This window comes from Populus trichocarpa, chromosome 14 (genome assembly GCF_000002775.5).
Source record: "Populus trichocarpa isolate Nisqually-1 chromosome 14, P.trichocarpa_v4.1, whole genome shotgun sequence".
NCBI lineage: Eukaryota > Viridiplantae > Streptophyta > Magnoliopsida > Malpighiales > Salicaceae > Populus > Populus trichocarpa.
The window spans coordinates 7,135,727-7,157,042 of record NC_037298.2 but is presented as its reverse complement, the minus strand read 5'-3'; the positions used below and the strand labels follow the sequence as shown (position 1 = coordinate 7,157,042).

The window sequence follows — 21,316 nt, the reverse complement described above, 5'->3', positions numbered from 1 at the left end:
CTCTAGTGAAATTCTTTTGATAATTAAAATTGATGATTGTTATTTTCACACTTTGTGATTCCATTAAAACACTGAAAATGCATTTCATTAAATTGCTTTTCATTAAAAAAACATAATATGTAAAAATATCAACAACTCTAATTAATCTCTAGTCTTAATGGAGCATTGATCAGTCTTAAAACAGCTAAACTAGTTTTCTTAATTACAAAACTTATTTCAAACAAATTAAAACAAATTAAAAAATTAAAAAATAATGAAATTTTTTTAAAAAATTGTACACTCACACATTCTTTTTAATTTGCATTGAAAAAAATTGTTCAACCTGTAGTGAAGCGTGAACAACAACTAATATATTATACATTGATTACCAAAAGTTAGTCCATTCAAAAGTTTTTGTTTGACATTGATTATAATAGCTATATTAAAGTTTTTTATTTAATTCTTAAAAATCTTTTTAAATGAGTCTATATATTAAATGAGATTAAATGTTTTTATATGATTTTAAAAACACATCACTTCGCTTGACCTAATGCATTTAAAAAAAATGTTGATTCTAAATTTTGATCCGAGTATATTTACATTTTATAATAATTACGAGAAGGCATGCTCGCGCGCTGCTGCGAGCTTAAAAAACAAATATACTTAATAGTGTTATAATTGTGAATCAGCATTAGATAAGTAATAAAAACTAAAGGTATGGTGCAGTCAATATTTCATGAAGGAAAAAAAAAGTTGTGTTGGTGATCAAAAACTTAGAAACTGAACAAAATTATTTGTAGCAATCCATAGTGTTTTATGAGGAAAAATACAATGCTTTCACCACATGATTTAGCTTTTCTGTTAATAAAAAACAAAAAAAAATTACAAAGCTAAATTATCTACCAACTTAATATTAAAAAAAATCGACAAAGATAATTTTAGAAGGAAAAAAACTCATGAGGAAAAACGTTGTGTTTGACAAAGATAATATTTGTAGCAATTGACAATGTTTTATGAGGAAAACTACAGTGTTTTCCCCAATACAATCGACAAAGACAATTTTAGAAAGAATCCTAAAAAAACCATTTAGAGAAATATTGTAGCAATCTACAGTGTTTTGTGAGGAAAACAACAACGCTTTTTTCATATAATTTAGTTTTATTGTAATTATAATATTTAACCAACTCAATATTCAAAAAAAAAATCGACAAAGATAATTTGGCAAAAAATCATAAAAAAAATCATGTGGAAAAACATTACAGCAATTCATAGTGTTTTAAAGAAAAAAAATTACAAAGCTAAATTTTCAATCAGCTCAATATTAAAAAAATAAAATAGACAGAGAAAATTTTTTTAAAAAAAATAAAAAAAACGGGGACAAAAAAACTATGCTGGAAACACTGTAACAATTCACAGTTTTTTGTGATGAAAGCTACAGTGCTTCCCCACATGATTTAGCCTTATTTGTAATGACTTATAATTGTAATTCTCAACCAGCTCAATATTAAAAAAAAAAATTGACAAGGATAATTTTGAAAAAATCATTAAAAAAAAACTATGTGGAGAGACACTGTAGTAATCCACAGTGTTTTGTGGGGAAAACTACAGTGCTTTCCCCACATGATTAAGTTTTATTACAAAGTTAAATTATAACCAGCTCAATATTAAAAAAATAACATTGACAAAGATAATTTTTGAAAAAAATATTACAAAAAAAGAAAACATGAAAGAAACTTGAAAAAAACAATGTGAAGAAAAACTATATCAATAGGAAAGTTTTTTTCCCCACATGATTTAACTTTACTTGTATTTACTTGTAATTATGATTCTTACCCAGCTTAATATTAAAAAAAATAAAATTGACAAAGATAATTTTAGAAGAAAACAAAAAAAATAATAAAAAAACCATGTGGAAAAAAACACTGTAGTAATCTACAGTAATTTGCGAGGAAAGCTATAGTGCTTCCCTCACATATTGTAACTGTAATTCTTAACCAACTCAATATTAAAAAATAAAATAAAAAAGATAATTTTGGAGAAAATAATAAAAAAACATGTGAAGAAACATTGTAGCAATCAACAATGTTTTAAAGAAAAAATATTATAAAACTAAATTCTCAATCAGCTCAATATTAAAAAAATAAAATCGATAAATATAATTTTGAAAAATAAAAAAATAAAATAGAAAAATCATGTGAGAAAACACCGTAGCAATCCACAGTATTTCAAAGGAAAAAAATTACAAAGCAAAATTTTTAACCAACTCAATATGAAAAAAGTAAAATTGACAAAGATAATTTTGGGGAAAAAAAAGGGGGGGAAAAAGAAAACGTAAAAAAAAAAACGAAAGAGAAAAAAGAAAAAAGGGGGGGGAAAATGAAAAAGTGCAAAAAAATGAAAAAAAAAACAAAAAAGAAAAGGAATGCGCTATGGATTACTGTTTTAATCCACAGTACATTGGGTGTGATTGAACAGTAAAAACTAAATTCTCATTCAGCTCAATATTAAAAAAATAAAATCGACAAATATAATTTTAGAAATAAAAAATTAAAATAGAAAAATCACGTGGGAAAACACCGTAGCAATCCACAGTATTTTAAATGAAAAAAATTACAAAGTAAAATTTTTAATCAGCTCAATATTAAAAAAGTAAAATTAAAAAAGATAATTTTGAGGAAAAATAAAAAAAAAATAGGGGAAAAAAAGAAAAAGTGCAAAAGAAAATGTAAAAAAAAAGTGACAAAAAAGTAAAAAAAAAAAACAAAAAAGTGACAAAAAAAGGAAAAAAAAAAAAAGAGGGAAAAAAAAAGTGCAAAAAAATAAAAAAACAAAAAAAAAAAGGAATGCACCATGGATTACTGTTATAATCCTATCCACAGTAGATTGGGTGTGGGTGAACAATAAAAACTAAATTCTCAATGAGCTAAATATTAAAAAATAAAATTGACCAAGATAATTTTGGGGAAAAAAACAAAAAAAAGGGGAAAAAAGGGGAAAAAAAGAAAAAGTGCAAAAGAAAAGGTAAAATAAGAAAACGAAAAAGTGACAAAAAAAAGGAAAAAAAAAAAAAAAAGGGAAAAAAAAGAAAAGTGTGAAAGAAAAAGTAAAAAAAAACGAAAAAGTGACAAAAAAATAAAAAGAAAGAAAAAAGGTGGAAAAAACATAAAAAAGTGCAAAATAAAAAAAAATGAAAAAAAAAAAGGGAATGCCATGGATTACTGTTATAATCCTATCCACAGTACATTGGGTGTGGGTGAACAATAAAAAAATTCTCAATCAGCTCAATATCAAAAAAATAAAATTGACAAAGATAATTTTGGGGAAAAAACAAAAAAAAAAGAAAAAAAAGGAAAAAGAAAAAAAAGAAAAAGAAAAAGTGTGCAAAAGAAAAGTGAAAAAAAACGAAAAAGTGAAAAAAAAGGAAAAAAATGAAAAGTGAAAAAAAAGAAAAAAAAGGAATGCACCATGGATTACTGTTATAATCCTATCCAACGGTACATTGGGTGTGGGTGAACAATAAAAACTAAATTCTCAATAGCTCAATATTAAAAAAATAAAATTGACAAAGATAATTTTGGGAAAAAAAAAAAAAAGAAAAAAAAAAAAAAGAAAAAAAAGGAAGGAAAAAAAAGAAAAAAGTGCAAAAGAAAAGTGAAAAAAAAAACGAAAAAAAGTGAAAAAAAAAAGGAATGCACCATGGATTACTGTTATAATCCTATCCACAGTACATTGGGTGTGGGTGAACAATAAAAACTAAATTCTCAATGAGCTAAATATTAAAAAAATAAAATTGACCAAGATAATTTTGGGGAAAAAAACAAAAAAAAAGAAAAAAAGGGGAAATAAAGAAAAAGTGCAAAAGAAAAGGTAAAATAAGAAAACGAAAAAGTGACAAAAAAATAAAAGGAAAGAAAAAGGTGGAAAAAACATAAAAAGTGCAAAATAATAAAAAAAATGAAAAAGTAAAAAAAAAAAGGGAATGCACCATGGATTACTGTTATAATCCTATCCACAGTACATTGGGTGTGGGTGAACAATAAAAACTAAATTCTCAATCAGCTCAATATTAAAAAAATAAAATTGACAAAGATAATTTTGGGGAAAAAACAAAAAAAAAAGAAAAAAAAGGGGAAAAAAAGAAAAAGTGCAAAAGAAAAAGTGAAAAAAAACGAAAAAGTGAAAAAAAAGGAACAAAAAAATGAAAAAGTGACAAAAAAAAGAATGCACCATGGATTACTGTTATAATCCTATCCACAGTACATTGGGTGTGGGTGAACAATAAAAACTAAATTCTCAATGAGCTAAATATTAAAAAAATAAAATTGACCAAGATAATTTTGGGGAAAAAAACAAAAAAAAGAAAAAAAAGGGGAAAAAAAGAAAAAGTGCAAAAGAAAAAGTGAAAAAAAACGAAAAAGTGAAAAAAAAAAGAATGCACCATGGATTACTGTTATAATCCTATCCACAGTACATTGGGTGTGGGTGAACAATAAAAACTAAATTCTCAATGAGCTAAATATTAAAAAAATAAATTTGACCAAGATAATTTTGGGGAAAAAAACAAAAAAAAAAGGGAAAAAAAGAAAAAGTGCAAAAGAAAAGGTAAAATAAGAAAACGAAAAAGTGACAAAAAAAAGGAAAAAAAAAAAGAAAAAAGGGGAAAAAAAAAGAAAAAGTGTGAAAGAAAAAGTAAAAAAAAAACGAAAAAGTGACAAAAAAATAAAAAGAAAAAGGTGGAAAAAACATAAAAAGTGCAAAATAATAAAAACAAATGAAAAAAGTAAAAAAAAAAGGGAATGCACCATGGATTACTGTTATAATCCTATCCACAGTACATTGGGTGTGGGTGAACAATAAAAACTAAATTCTCAATCAGCTCAATATCAAAAAAATATAATTGACAAAGATAATTTTGGGGAAAAAAACAAAAAAAAAAAGAAAAAGTGCAAAAGAAAAAGTGAAAAAAAAACGAAAAAGTGAAAAAAAAGGAACAAAAAAATGAAAAAGTGACAAAAAAAGAAAAAAAAAGGAATGCACCATGGATTACTGTTATAATCCTATCCACGGTACATTTGGTGTGGGTGAACAATAAAAACTAAATTCTCAATCAACTCAATATTAAAAAAATAAAATTAATAAATATAATTTTTAAAAATAAAAAAAATAGAAAAATCATGTGGGAAAATACCGTTACAATTCATAGTATTTTAAAAGAAAAAAATTACAAAGCAAAATTTTTAACCAGTTTAATATTAAAAAAATAAAATTGACAAAAATAATTTTAGAAAACCCGAAAGTTTTAACCATTTCAATATGAAAAAAAGTAAAATTTACAAAGATAATTTTGGGAAAAAAAACAAAAAAAAAAGAGAAAAAAGAAAAAGTGTAAAAAGAAAAGGTAAAAAAAGAAAAGAAAAGAAAAGGTGACAAAAAAAATGAAAAAAAGGGGAAACAAATGAAAAGGTGCAAAAAAAAAAATGAAAAAAAAAGAAGGAATGCACTGCACAGTACAGTGGATGTGGGTGACCCTTTAGCTTATTAAGTTGAAAAATGGTAAATGTTTTTACAAATCTATTTCGTGTTTTTTCCACCGAGATCTCTATAGTCTTCGATTTGCTAAGTACTAGAAAAGGAAAAGGGAAAAATAAAAGGAAAGGAAGGGTCTAAGAGGGTCAAATGGCTGGATCACTATATATATATATATATATATATATAATCATCAATTCGAATCATTTTATTTCAGATGTAGGTTATAATAAAAGATGACAAAGTTTATTATAAGTTCAAATTCTTAAAGGAGTAATGTTTACACTATTTAATTTTTATTTATAAAGTCTTCCTACTAAAAGCTATAACAACATTTTAAATAAAAAAAACTAATGAATCTTAAAAAATCTTAACAATTAAATAAAAAATAATATAGTCTAAAATAATGGATTTACTTTCCATGTCATTTCTTTTTATGACGGCAAAAAAAAAAGTTAAAACTGGGCTACCATCATTGTCCTTCTGCGGTGTCTATATTTTTGCTTGGTTTTACTCTTTCTGCAAAGCAAGGCCAGAAATAAAAACAAGCAAATGAACCAAAAGCACGGAGTGAGTCGATCAATGCCAATGGCCGCCTCTGTTACAGAAGAAGAAACTACCCAAAATGACAACCAAAACCAAACCGTAGAAGAAGAACGAGAGAGCTTTACTTGTGCCATGCTACTCGTGAATGCCTCAGTCCTTCCCCTGGCTTTAAAAACCGTCGTCGATCTTGGTGTCCTTGATGTTTTATCCATGGCGGACCCTGATGTTGGGCTCACTGCTGCAGAGATTGCCGAGAGGATTCCTACCCGGAATCCGGAGGCCCCTGGAATGCTGGAGCGAATCCTCAGGCTGCTGATGAACGAGGGTGTTGTTTATTGCAGTTCTGACCTTTTTGACGAGGCCCCAATGAAGTACCGCTTGGGTCGTGTGGGTAAATACTTCGTGCGTGCTGAAAATGGGGTTTCTTTGGCCCCTTTGATGACCTTGGCTCACGACAAAGTCTACTTGGAAACCTGGTTTGCCTTTCATTGTTTGTTTTATTAATCTAGTGTTTTTTAAATTTATCAAATGGGAACCTTTTTTTCTTAGTATTGAATTACAAACCTAGCGACTCCGAAAACAGCTTCAGCAAATTTAAACCGTTTGTTGTGAGCCCATGGTGTTCAAAAATGATATTAAAGCCAACTGGGAAGAACTATTTTGTTTCTGTCTTCGAATATTCTGATCTTGATGTATATGCCTTATATTCTATATTTCTGTTTTATGTGTTTCTACTTCGCGAGGACTTATAGTAGGCACAGTGACCTTGACCCTTCTAGTTTTTCCCATAACTAGAATATGCAGCTAACTCTCGGCTTACAGGTCACATCTGAAGGATGCAATTCTTGAGGGAGGAACTCCATTTGACAGGGCCCACCGGAAACCTTTGTCTGAGTACTCTGGTACACATTTGTTTAAGTACTCTGCTAGAGATGCCAGGTTTAGTCAAGTTTACAACACAGCAATGTTCAACCACACCACTCTAGTCTTTAAGAAGATACTGGAGTCCTACAGTGGTTTTGAGAACCTCAAGCAGGTGGTTGATGTTGGTGGTGGAATCGGAGTAGCCCTTAGCTTGATCACTTTCAAATACCCTTTTATCAATGCTATTAACTTTGACTTACCTCATGTTATCCAGAACGCCCCTCCACTTCCTGGTATGATATCTCTTCCCATACAAACCTTTCTTTTTCCTTGTGATATTGCAAATTTATCGTCTCCTTTATTCGGGCATACATATGTAAGGAGATGAAATATTTTACGGGGATATAAAACTCATATGATTAATGATTGGCCCAAGGTGCCCTGCATACCATGGTTTATACAAAAGCATGTTGTCATAACATAATTGAGCTGTTAGTCTCATCTCTATTCTTGTTGTTTAATCATTATGTCTAAGTTTGCCAAATAACTATATCACTATCAGTTATTTGTGATAGAAATTGATGATATATTGGTTCGAAATACTCCGCACCCATTGTCTTTATTTAAGTTGTTTAAGTTGAGGTTTTGTGATTCGTGATCCTTTAAAATGTAATGCACTATTGCATGCCAAGAAGCTAGTGCTATTTATCCATTCAATGCCTTTATCCTCAGCTGAATCAATTCTACTGAGTTAGAATTGTTATTAGCTATGACAGACAATAGAGGTCCTATCAACTCAACTCATATACTATCTATAAATTCTTGATCTGAAATTGAATAGAAGGAACCAAGGTGGCCTTATCGTGAAATGTTAACAAAGTAGCAACTGAAAGAGAACATCTATGGTGCAGGTGTAAAGCATGTGGAGGGAGATATGTTCAAAAGTGTTCCAAAGGGAGATGCTATTATACTGAAGGTGAGTTAAAATTTTGCTGACTGTTTTCCCTAATTGACAAGGCCCCGTTCAATCAAGGTAGTTATGTTTTACTGTAGCCTAGCAAAATACTAGAAACACTGATATATGTCATGGATAATGACTATTCTTCTTAACTTTCCATTCAACTGAGGTTGCTCTGTTATTATTATCAGTAATAGGCGATACATAATCATTATGTTTCCGACTATATTGTTTTTTAAGTTGTCATCTTGATACATGCTCTCTGGTTTGGATTGTTCTCAATCGATAATGCTTTTGATGAAATCTAAGGATATTATGGATATCTTGCAGTGGATACTCCGTGACTGGGATGATGAACACTGCTTGAAATTGTTAAAGAACTGCTACATGTCTGTTCCAGTTGATGGAAAGATAATCGTCGTGGAGCAAATTCTTCCAACTTTTGCAGAGATTAGTGCTGTTTCCAAAGACAAATCTCAACTTGATATGGTTTCACTGACTCAAACCCCAGGAGGAAAGGAACGGATGCAAGGTCACCTTTTCAATTTGGCAATCAGTGCTGGATTTAAAGGTATCAGTCACGTATCATATGTTTATCACTATTCGGTTATGGAGTTCTTGAAGTAGATGATATCCTTGCCTTTTTAGGATTGCAGTTATCCCAGTTTAAAAGTAGTAAGCTCATATGAGCCCTTGTTAGTTACTCGTCCTAGATGAGAAACGAAGTTGTTTGATGTAAGGTTTCCTAGCAGAGCTGGAAAATGGTGTTTAATAGTAGTGTCATGATAAACTGGGTGAATTTGTTTGAACATGGTACGAAAAGACTTGGTGGTGCATGGATGTTGTGAAACTACAAACTAGCATAATTGGAAGATGCTGTTTGACACAACCGTTCTAGCTTGTTTTAGCATCACAGATTCCAAATGTATCTTCTCTGGTTTTCAACACACTTGACATTACTACGGGGATCTTTGATGCACTGAATTTCTAGGGTAACTAGCTTTTGTCATTGCTTATCTAATTCGGGCCTCGGATTTATGAAAACCATGATTTCCTGAACTTGCTAGTCGCCAAAACATAGGTGGTGCAAGGTACTCTTCTAAATTTAGCTGCTCTAGACCTTCCATGAAGAAGGTGATTACGGGCATATATAGTTCTAAGGGCGAGGAAGCAAAATATTTAATTACATGTATCTTTAAGATAAAGGTACATTACACGGATTTACTCTGGTTAGAATCTTAGAAAAGAAAATGAAGCAAGGCAACATGTTTATGCACAATGCTGCATGGTTTTTTTTGTTTTTTTTTTGTGAAAACAGAAAGTTCACCTCATTGCAGCAGTCTTTCAATTGGCTTTCTTTAGCTGCTGCCGATTACTTCCTTGTATGTGTCTTTTATTTTCGTGATTAAAGCTTCCCTGCAATTTGCCCCATGTGTATAAACATGATATTAGTGGGCCAAACATGATGCGTTTTTGCACCAATCTCTACGAGGATGTGTAGCAAGTATATAAGTTACCTGTCAGGTTTGAAAACCAGGTTCTTGTATGCAAACCACTGCAAGGAAAAACAAGAACCGCATGATAGCTCATTAGAACCCAAAAAAATAAAAAAATCTTGTATTGTCCGCCACACTATATAAACAACAAATTTTAAATTTTCATATGTGACGGACAAAAATAAAATAAAATTAATTTCTCGATTATTAAGATAATGTGTTGAAATTCGAACAAGCTCCCTACATCGTACAGTATTTCACCGGTTATGACTAGTGCGAGTCAGATATTTTTATGTATTTTTATAGTTTAAAAAATTTAAGATTAAATAAAAAATTTATGCATATATATAATTAAATAAATTAAAAATTATATATGCGAATAAATAAATAAAAAGTTATTAATAATACATAAAAATAAAACTTAAAAATCAAGATACAAGTGTAGATTAAGATATTTAATCTTGAAAGACATGACATTTACTCGGTTGTGTTTGTTATATTTATTTATTAAAATAATTTTTTTATTCAAGCAAACAATGATATAAATATAGAAAAATTAAATTAATCGAATAAAATAAAAGAAAAAATAACATCATGCAAGGCTGCACATATTAAAAATATTATCTGAAAATAATTTTTTATTTTCAAAAATAAAGTTCATCCATGTAAAAGATTAAAAAAATATACAAAATCAGCAAAACTCTTCAAATTTAAATGCACAACTAAAAAAATAATTTTCATTTAAAAGATACTCTCCAAACAAAATGAAATAAAAAAGGGGTACTAATTTAAACATAAATTAAAAAAATAGAACTGATGACACGTTATCTGATTTTTCTAGATTTCGGTCATTGTGATGGCCGTAAAATCAAGGCTTAAGTTGTTTTGACCTAAAAACCTGCCTTTTCAACCTATTTTTTTTTTTATCCAAAACACTTATAAACTCTGTAGCAACCATGATAAATTTATTTATAACATCAAAAAACCCAAAAAAACCACCTGAAAAACCAAAATCAACCAGAAATAAAAAATCAACCCAAGTTAAGATCTGTTTTTTCACGAACTTTAAGGTAAAAAAACACCTAATATGAACTTCATTCATCAAATGGAACAATTTGACACAAATATCATCTTATTTGGTGGCTTAAATCGATGTTAACAACATTTTTCTCTTTTTACCGCTGGAATCTGGCAACCCCTCTCTCTCTCTTCTCTTAATCAAAAACTAAAAAATAACAAAAATAAATTTTTGTACCAAAATTGAATTGAAAAAATATTGAGGTACTGAAATTGTATAATTTATGTGATTTTTGAAGTTTAAGTACCAAAGTGTATCTTTTGCAAAACTTATAGTACGCCACCCATGTTTAGTATCTTCTTCATTCTGGTTTTTTTTTTTCAATCTTATTTTTTCATAAAAAATCAAAACTAATTAGTTTTTAATTAAAATTAAATTATTGAAAAAAAATTTGAGGATAAAATTAAAAAAAAAAATAGATAGCCTATGTACAATACTGTGTAAAAGGATGAATAATAGATCCTTGCACAGTAAAAAAACACGAGCATTTTAGAGTTTTACTTTAATAATCCGATGTTGATGATACCAAAGCATTCAGATTTAACAAGGAAACTAAAATCTACAGAATATATTTGATGTTTTTATATAAACCAAAACAGCAATATTGAGTGAATAGTACTTACTCCACTGTACCCAATTCCAACAAGCTCAAGAACCCCAGGAATCAAAGGAAGCCTGTCGATTGCCTGACACAGAAACACTTCTATCTCTTAAATTTTATTTAACAGGAGTAAAATCAGTGCCAAACACAAGAGGACTAAAAGGAATAACATTAAAAGATAAAAAATAAAAGAGGTCCACTTAGAGAAGCAGCTCACCGAGATCAACCCTGTCGAACCCCAGAGGGCAACTCCACCAGCTACCACAAGTGAACTCACTGCATACTTGTCTTCAACTTTATCCCACTGTCCACCAATAACAAATTCATTAAGAATTCCCACCAATCCCATTAAAGCACATTTCATCAAAGGAAGAATTCTTACAGCCTCTTGAACTGTCTTGACAATCTCTGGAAGCTCAGTTGAAGCAACTTCTGCTGGAGCCTCTCCTGTGGCCATGGTCATAACATTGCGAGCTATCTTTCGACCTGAGATTAAAAACAAGAATCACTGTGAATAAAATAGCACAGTGTATGTCTGGTATGTAATACTATGTGTCTACATGTATGTGTATATGTCATTTGAGACTCACAGTAAGCAGTGGCTTTCCAGGGGCGGTTTTGGGGCTGGACAGGAGGAGGGGGGAGTGTAGGGAGGCTCACACACTGTGGTGATGCAGCTGCTGATTGGCGAGAAGCCTTGGCATCAATGAGGCTTGATGATGAGGAGATTGATAGGGGTGTGGAGGAAGTTGAAGCCATGACTGCAGTAGCGAATCCCTTGAGGTCCCTGTACTGTTTGTCCCGCGAGAATTCTACTAGGGAGAGCAAACGCGGAAATGGTTCCAATATGGTCAAGTTAATTTATTTGTTAATTTTTATTTATTTATTTATTTTGTGGGTTTAGTTGAGGTGTTTGATAATTTTCTTGATTGAAATGTGGAGATGGATCTTCTTCCAAGTTTGAAGCTAGAGCACCACACATTCTTTTCATCTAGATAGGATGCTGACATGGCTGTTTGGATAGCCAATCTATGGTGTTTGATTGGATTTCTTCCTCCAGGTTGGAGCCCTGCTGTGCTTACAACTTTATTCTGTTATCTTCTCTTCTTCTTTTTCCTTCCCATAAATAGGGCCAAAAATATCTATGTCTACTTTAATATCTATGCCTGATTTGTAAGGTTGGTGGAGAGTTTTGTAAGGTAGTTTTTGATATATTGAAAAACATCCAAAAAAAATTTTAAACAAAAAATATTTATTTTTTTAAAAAAATATTTTTAAAATGAAAAAACAAACGAATTTAAGGTTTTTAAAAAATTATTTTTTTATATTTTTAAATCGTTTTAATGTGTTAATGTTAAAAATAATTTTAAAAAATAAAAAAATATTATTTAATACATTTTCCAATAAAAAAACACTTTAAAAATAATAACCCCCAACTTTTCACCCAAAAATTACTTGTCAGATAAACAATTATTGCCATTTTCTATAATAAATAAGTGATAGTGGAGCATGCAATTCTCCATCCATAACGTTAGTAAATGCATGATGATTGTAATAATCAAGTAAACTAAAATCATTGTATTTGCAACCTGTTTTCTTTAAAATTTCATTATTTTGGGATAAAGAAATAAATTTTTTTAAAAAAAACAGAGCAGTTCATGTTTAGTATTCATCCCTTTACTTAAGGAGTTTTTTCTTCATTTTAATCCCTCAAGTTTTTCATATTATCTGCTTCGATCATTATGCTTATTTTTTTTTGTATCTCGATACTTAAAACTCAAAAGTTGTATTGTTATAGTTTTACCCGAGATATCTTTTCGATGTGGATGCTCTCATAAATGTGTTTTAATATGGATTATTCTTAAATTAGATTAAATATCATTATTATGAAATAGAATTATAGGCTATAGTTAAAAAAAAAATCATCATTAACAAAAAAAAAAAAACATAGAGAACTGTTTTTTCATTTGCATTATTTAAAAGATGCGTCACGCTACACTTTGATCTTTGCAGTTTTAAAGATTTTTATTTTAGACATAAAACTTTATTTTTTTTTATATATATTTAGTCTTTAGGAATTAAGAGAGCGGAGAAATTGTCAGTGCGCCTAAGTTTGGTTTTTAAAGGCCAAGTATGTGGGCCTAGCATTGCAAGTGCAGGTGTGCTTGGGCATCATCCACTTGGCCCTTCATCTTTTTCTTCCTTTTTTTTTAATCATCTTTTATATCTTAAAATATATATTTTTTAAATAAGTACAATAATATTTAAAAAATCATACATTTATGCTATTATTTTTAATATTTGAGGTTTCTATGTTAATATTATAAATTATTATATATGGACTAATATGCAATTTTTATAAAAAAAAACCGCTCATGGATATTCATTAAGAATAAATTGTATATTGTTATATTTTTGTTGTGAATGTTTTTTATAGATTTTCTTTGAATTAGTTTATTTCTTATATAGTCACACAAAAACTATCAAGACATTATTTTTTATTTTTTTGGTTGAAACTTGCTTTTCAAATCATAATTAGTTTATTTTAAAAAACAATGCTTGTAATAAAAAAAACAAGTTTTTTTTATCAAAAATAAAGAAGATATAAATGAATAATGGAAATGGGTTTTTCTAGCTCAAGAAATACACTTATTTTTCCTTGATTTAAATTATTAAAATTATTATAAATATTTATTTTAATTACCTTGAGTTTTTATTAGAAAAAAAACCATGTTGTTGATAAAAAAAGATATATTGGGTCAAAACAAAAAAGAAATACATAAATAAGGAAAGGATTTTCTTGACAAATAAAATATATGTTTTCCTTTAGAATTTGAATTATTGGAATTTCTTTGAAGATTTAATTTAACTAAATAAATAAAATTAGTTTTTAAAAACAGTCTCATGGCATTGCTATGTATTATTACCTAGTGCATAACCGGGCTCTTTTTCTTTATGAATTTGGAGAATATCCTCGTCTGTGATATCTATAAGCTGAAAGGTCTACATGATCAAATATGTACTTAACTATAAGATAACTGTTGTTCAAATTGTTCATTTGTATTACAAATGTAAACCATTTTATTATATTAGATTATCACCATACTTCCCAATAATAATAATAATAATAATAAAAACGATTAGATATTCTAACTGCTAGCTTATTACACGTGTTTATATAGATTTTAATCATAATAATTCTTGTATGGTGAAAACCAATTAATTATAGATCAAGAAATGCAAGATCTGGGCCAGGGGGTAAGGAAAAAAACTGAAAAATTAATTAAATCGAGAAAACTGGAAAAAAAATAACCGAAAAAATCGAACCGTGAAAAAAAACCGATTAAAACGATTAAAATTTAAAAATAACCGACCGGTTTGGTTTGGTTTTATAAGTCTGAAACTGAAAAAATCAAATTGAACCCTAAACCGAAAAAAACCCGGAAAAAAACCGAGTCAAACCGAAAAAACCAAGCCAAAATTAAAAAACCGAGCCAAACCAGTTTGAACTGGTTTTTGTCCTAAAAACCAAACCAAAACCGGTTGATTTGAACCAATTTTAGTTTAGCTTTGTTTTTTTAATTCAATTTGATTATTTTTTTTATAAAAATCAACTCGAATCGAAAATAATCATCCCTAATCTAATCTAAGCTTGACAATCCGTATCTTTTGTTGGCCAAAACATTTTTAATTTCTGGTGGGAAAAAAAATCCACAGATGTCATCATTCACTCCCTCTAGGGTGGCTTTTGCAGAGAGGCTTGATCTGGCCTCTTTGAGCCTGAATCCGTTGATGACTCATCTCGACACCTGTCCCCCTTTGTTTATCCAGCTTGCAACCACACTATCAAATAATTAAATATTCATTGTTTAATTATCAGTTATGAATTGTTTTTTATAATAATGGTTATGTAATTGGCGCTACGTTGTGAATTCTTAGATCAGCCTAAAATATGCAGTAAATTCGACCACCAAAACCAAAGATTGAGCCTCTGATGTTGGAAAACAAATTTAATAGAGCCATTTATTATAAAACAAAATCAAAATCCATAAGAACTCATTGGTAAGAAATTTTGATCTTCATATGCAGGAATTCAACCAGAATACTCTTAATGTTAATAAAAAATTAAAAAAAATGATTTACATTTAACACCCAACTTTTAGCCGACAAACCAAGTTAATGGGCCTGTGAGCACGAGCACAAGATATAGCTGGAAAAGCATGGGAAGTAATAACTTAGTAAGCATCAATCAATTGATTTTATAAAAAATTTAAAATCATATTAAAAAAATTAATTCAGGTTTTAATAGATTTGTCATGTTATACTATATTAGTGTTGGGTATTATAATAACAATTTTTTTAATATATATATATATTAAAATGATAAAAAAAACATTAAAAAACTAATTTAATTTTCTTTTTTAATTTTTTAAAAATATAGTGTGGCAGTAAAAACAAACAATCAGGATGATTATTTTTAAAAACAATACAAATTATGTTTCGAATAAAATCAAGTTTTAAGAACTCGTTTGTTTTTGTGTTTCTAAAATGTATTTGAAAAAAAATTTAAAAAAATATTTTTTTATTTTAAAATATATATTTTTTATTTTAAAATTATTTTAATATATTAATATTAAAAATAAATTAAAAAAACATATTATGGTTCTCGAGGTTCACCAAGTCGCCATTACCACAATCCACGAGTCTCCTCTTGGAGGAAAAAAAAAAAAAAAACTGGTGGTCGTTATTTGGGATTGACTGATAATTAACATGCCAGTGTGCTCGTGATTTGTTTTTCTTTGTTTTTTGTTCTTAACAATATAGGTATTTTCCAATCAACTTTATCATATAAAGATTTTAATCATGACTTGAACAAATTATGCTATCGCATCAGTACTTTCTTTTATATATATATATATATATATATATATATATATATATATATAATTTCTTAAGATTTGAATCCTGCATAAATATGGAAAATTATCCACTTACAAATCCATAAAAAAACTCTCTATTCAATCCCCCCTCAATAGGCGACAACTTTTCATTTTTCGAGGGGGAAAAACACCGGTGCTGACCAAGCTCGCAATGAGATTTTAATAAATAAAAAAAATGAGAACAACGGTAAAAAGGTAAAATCCAACAGCTAGGCAAAAGAAAGGGGTATGGTATTGAAGGACATGGGACATCATTTCAAGTTGAATTCTAACTGAAAAAGAAGATGGCTGGTCATAAGAGAAAGGTCTTCGTTCACGGTTGCTTGGTTTTGTACTTGTTAATTTCATAGTTTATTAATTTTAGGCTTCTGAGATTAATTAAGATATACATAAATTAACTTGAATATTTATATTAATTAAAAAAATTATGGACGGTTAAAGATGACCGATCCAAGTGCTCAATTACAACGACAAGAGACTGTATAAAGTTGTTTTTGAATGAGACTTGCTAGCATGTTCCACACTTGCAATCTAATTAAATTAATATAAAATTAATTTTAAAAACTATTAACAATGAGTAAAACTAAATCTTGATTGATCGATCTTTTCGTGACGTGTTTAGCAAGATTATGCTATGTTTGTTTCTTGAAAACTGGTTTTTGAAAAATCATTTTTAAAACTTCTATGTGCTTATTTGCTATTAGAAAAGTTGGTAAATGAAAAACACTTTCCGGTTAACAGAAAACAATTTCCAGTCAAAGAAAAATTTGGCTTAGTTTCTAGGAAAGTGTTTTCCTTTTATTTTGGGCGGAAAACATTTTTCGAAAATTGTGAAAAATTTAGAAATGTCATATTATTTGCTGATTATATCAAATTTGATCCTCAAACTTTTGATTGCTATATATATTTTGTTTTGAATATTTGTTTTTCAATTTCATCCCTTAGAATTTATTTTTTATATTAATTTCGGTCCTTATTTTTATAATTGTTATTTGCTTTTCCTTATCATTTTTTTATTGAAATTTTTATATATCAAATTTGATCCTCATTCCTTTGATTGTTGCTTATTTTATTTGAAATAATTTATGAAATGTTAATTATTATTATTTTAATTTCTTCATCTTTCAATTTTTTTATTTTTTAGATTTGATATTTATTATTTTGATTATTATTTATTTTATTTGAGATAATTTATGAAATTATTATTTTTTTCAATCTCATTCTCATTCAACCTTTTAATTTGTAAAATTTGTTTCTCATTATTTTAATAAACTTGAAAAAAATAAAACATTAATAAATTATTTTCCAGCTCATTTTCCATGACATAACCAAACACTGGAAAGTATTTTCCAACTTATTTTTCATTACACTACCAAACATCAGAAAATAATTTATTTTTTCAGAATTTATTTTTTAAAAAAAAACTACTTTCCAACAAATAAACGGTCGAAATGAAATTAAAAATTTACTGTATACCAGTTTTTTCCTTCTGGAGATATCTCTTAAGGTTATCGTTCAGTTTTAAGAGCCACGAAAAGCTAAACTTCATCTGCCATGACTTATCCCTAAATTCTAAATTGAAAGAATACTTATATAAAACAATCTCAGAAAAAACTTACCTATCTATAGATTTTAAACTTTTATTAACTGGCCAAGTATAGATTTTTAGACAATTAAACCCAGAAATAATTATCTAAAAAAAATTGGTTCCTCACAAACCCATTATTAACTACCTCTAAAAAAAGTTGTTTTCGCCCAAATTCATATATTTCGTTTCCCTCGAACCCAAAAATAGTTGGGGGAAACAATTTTTTAAACCCATGAATAATTACTCTGGACAAGTTTTGTTTCCCCAAACCCAAAAATAGATTTGAAGAAACGATTTTTTTTTAGAGTTTGAAGAAAAACAATATTTTCTTTTATTTATTTTTCAAGAGCTAGCGGGTATTAATATAATAGTTATATGCTACATATTTAGGAATTGTAATTGAGTATACTTAGTTGTAGTTTTCAACAAACCTCTGTTAATCTTTATTAATATCCACGTTTCACGAATCACACCATCTATTTTTACCCATTCAGAACGCGAATTTACTTGCGTTTTGTAGTTAATAAATCCCTTCCATTACTGTTTATGGGTCTTATAGTTGTATTATTTCGTAACTTTTGAGGTAACCATTATAATTGTTGACTGATTGGAGTGCAAAAGCAACTTTCTAAATTGGTCTTTTGAGATAACCATTATTATTATTATTATTATTATTTAAATGGGAAAGCCATAGCTTTGGACTATCACACGCCGAAAGCTAACATAAGCCAAAAGCCTTTCCAAGATTTTATATATAAAGATGGTGTTTGTAATTGTGTAAGAGTTTTTTTTTTTTTTTTTTGAATTGTTTTTTATTTGTAAATAAATTAAAATAATATATTTTTTATTTTTTAAAATTAATTTTTGATATAAGTATATAAAAATTATCTAAAAAAATAATGAAAAGCACCGCAACCCGTGCAAAAGCATGCACCAGCATCAACAAAAAGTGCGCCAGACATGTCACACGCGCGCTAGGCATGGTGAAAGCGTGGTTGACCATACAAACACCAAAAATCAAACCTTTGACGCTTTGACTTTTTTTAATTGACTTGGATTTTAGAGACAAGGAAAGAATCCAAGAGAAGACTGCCTGCGCTTGGAGTAACCAACCAAAAAACAGAAAATCATGCACTTCAGCTGCAGGTGATGATGTATATGATTTCTTTTTGAGTCGTTGGTCAAAATAATCAGAAAAATGATTTTAATTCTCCGCACGGTGGATAAAGGGGGCTCAAGGGAGTGAGTGTGATGTATATTATTTTTTAAAATATTTTTTTATTTTAAAATATTTTAAAATAATATTTTTAAAAAATTAAATTTTGAAATCATTACATTTTAATGATCTAAAAATATAATTAATAGCTATATTTTTTTTCTAAAAATACAATTAAATTGCAATGCGAAATAGAGCCCAAGAAGAGTACTTTCAAGTATCAATTTAGGTTGCGATGCCTTTCTTTTATATATTTGTTATTATATGGAGGAGTATTTTGGGAATTTAGCATAATTTTTTTTAAAAAAATTCTAGTGAAGTAGCACACATGAAAAATTATTTAGGAATTTAATATATTTAATTGAGTTGAAGATGATACATGTGATATGAGAGTTATAAATACAATTTATAACTCGATAATTATTTTTTTATTTGTGACTTAAGAATTATACATGTCAATTAGGACACTCAAGTCATAGATATTATATAGACTCATCTTGAGATAATTTCTTTATCTTTTACCATTAATATTCTGCCAAAAAAAGTTATAATTTGCGTAATTTAAAACATAAATTTTCTAATATCAAAACCCAATTCACGCATAAAATTATTGATTTACAAGAAACAAAATTAAATCCAGGATTAACAAAATTACATGGAGTCTATACATGGGGGGCCTCACTATGTTAGCTAGGATAGGGGATGGTCTAGCTAAGATGGGGAATCTCTGGTGATGTACTAGAGAATCACCAGAAAAATAATAGACGTCAGCCTTTACAAGGTTACCCATGTTCATACTCAACCGAGAAAGAAGACTATTTGTTTGGGTAATAATTAGGATGAGTTGTGAAGTTTATCATTTGGAAATGGTGCTCATAGAGAGGCCAAAATACACTAGGCAGATGGGAGACAGGTTGTCTTTGGAATTTGTAGTGTAAGAGACAGGTATTGGTAGCAATAAGATGCACTTTTGTACAATTTGTACGTGAATTTCCATCCATTTCTTTGGAATTTGAAGATTGATTTGAAGGGTTAGGTTTTCTTGCTTTTTTCTTGTTCCTTTCCTAGGTTGAATGGATTATTAACCTTAGCCCATAATTAGCAAGGAAAGGAACAAAACACCCATGATGCCATAGCCCATAATTAGCAAGAAAAGGAACAAAACTCTTTCATTAATATTATTATTAAAGGAAGTTGTTTAATTGATGATATCTTAAATTTACTTTTTCAGAAGGTAATTGATTCTAGCTTTGTAAATTTTAGGGTCATTAAAAATTTATATGATCATTAATTTTAGAGCTCGTAATATTAATTGAGATACATGCAAACTGATCCGAATATCTATTTTATTAAAAAAAAGTACGACGACCCTTATGTTAAAAGAAATAATGCCTTTTTAGTTCGTTTAATGGCTAATATCGCATTGTTTCATTTGCATGTCAAATCAAATCTCTATTAAAAAAAACATAAATAAAAAATTAGCAAACACGCACATGGAAAAAAAAAATCCACGATAACGTTTCTACAATTGAATAGCTTTTTAGCAAAAAAAAAAAAAAACACATCTATGATAAATCAACCCAATTTATTTTCATATTAATTATATTAATTAATAAAAGATAAAAATATTAATTTATATCATGTTCGAATGTTCAAATAATATTTACAATAAATTTGGGTCACCATTGATTCTTTATTGATTAAAGTGATTATAATTTGATTAATGATGCAAAATTTTTAGGACACAATTACATTATTTTCACTAGTACATAAGGTATTCATACTAGCAAATGGAAGAGGAACATAAATCGAATATTGCATGCATCAGCCACAAGAAACACAAGACATTATTACCAAGTTACTAGGCATAGGAAAGTCGGGGAAGATGCTGTGGAAGAAACAGAAGAAAAAACAATGGAAAAAGCTGATTTTCAAGGAAAAAATATGACTTGTAATGACTCCCTTTCTTTTTGTTTATTTATTTTATTTTTGTCCTTTCCCCTTGAATTTTTCGTCATTGTTGTTTTCAAACCTGACGGCGATATCTTTGGTAATCTACCATTTTGAGACTTTCAACTTCTCTCACGGCAACCTGCAGAAACCTTTTCAATAATATATGCTAATGTACTCGAAGAAGCAACAATAAGATAATGATAATATGGAAATTCGAGATTAATATGATATAATGCCAATGATAACATGAAAACGAGATTAATTTTTGAATATGCTGGCTCGGCTTTCCAAATAAAACAGTCTCTTATTCCAATATCTGAGACCAATGTTCCTTTTGGATCCATTGTTATCAAGGTGGAAGTTGCCCAAGGTTAGTGACTGGCTTAACTTTAATAAAATATAAATCGGGATGAGCAATATACCATTTAATAATCATGTCTAGTAATCCATCATTAAAAAACCTCAACCATACAAATGGCCTATACACTCTCCGAATTACAGAGATAACCTCAGCTGTTTCAAAAATGAACGAGGATTTGGAAAAATACTTTATATAAACATTAATATAATG

General features: G+C 28.7%; 2 protein-coding genes across 2 annotated transcripts; one reads left to right on the top strand and one right to left on the bottom strand.

The window, feature by feature from the left end:
* Positions 1-5,994: 5,994 nt before the first annotated feature.
* LOC7455369 (caffeic acid 3-O-methyltransferase) lies at positions 5,995-8,882 on the top strand. Its single transcript, XM_002320866.4, has 4 exons — positions 5,995-6,527; positions 6,874-7,208; positions 7,827-7,891; positions 8,204-8,882. Exons 1-4 carry the CDS (start codon positions 6,058-6,060, stop codon positions 8,498-8,500), a joined length of 1,167 nt encoding a protein of 388 aa, XP_002320902.1. The 5' UTR covers positions 5,995-6,057; the 3' UTR covers positions 8,501-8,882.
* A 142-nt stretch (positions 8,883-9,024) lies between these two features.
* LOC7455368 (protein CURVATURE THYLAKOID 1B, chloroplastic) lies at positions 9,025-11,970 on the bottom strand. Its single transcript, XM_002320200.3, has 6 exons — positions 11,639-11,970; positions 11,431-11,534; positions 11,266-11,352; positions 11,071-11,133; positions 9,391-9,428; positions 9,025-9,289 (listed from the first exon to the last, which is right to left on the bottom strand). The coding sequence occupies exons 1-6, from the start codon at positions 11,805-11,807 to the stop codon at positions 9,232-9,234; spliced, it is 519 nt and encodes a 172-aa protein (XP_002320236.2). The 5' UTR covers positions 11,808-11,970; the 3' UTR covers positions 9,025-9,231.
* Between the last annotated feature and the right edge of the window lie 9,346 nt (positions 11,971-21,316).

Excerpts from the sequence above, each read along its gene's own strand:
- LOC7455369 (XM_002320866.4), top strand. The coding sequence starts at position 6,058 with ATGAACCAAAAGCACGGAGTGAGTCGATCAATGCCAATGGCCGCCTCT. Across the intron at positions 6,528-6,873 it reads AAAGTCTACTTGGAAACCTG|GTCACATCTGAAGGATGCAA; the intron begins GTTTGCCTTTCA and ends CTCGGCTTACAG. Across the intron at positions 7,209-7,826 it reads GAACGCCCCTCCACTTCCTG|GTGTAAAGCATGTGGAGGGA; the intron begins GTATGATATCTC and ends TCTATGGTGCAG.
- LOC7455368 (XM_002320200.3), bottom strand. The coding sequence starts at position 11,807 with ATGGCTTCAACTTCCTCCACACCCCTATCAATCTCCTCATCATCAAGC. Across the intron at positions 11,134-11,265 it reads GTTCGACAGGGTTGATCTCG|GCAATCGACAGGCTTCCTTT; the intron begins GTGAGCTGCTTC and ends TTTCTGTGTCAG. Across the intron at positions 9,290-9,390 it reads CTGGTTTTCAAACCTGACAG|GGAAGCTTTAATCACGAAAA; the intron begins GTAACTTATATA and ends GGCAAATTGCAG.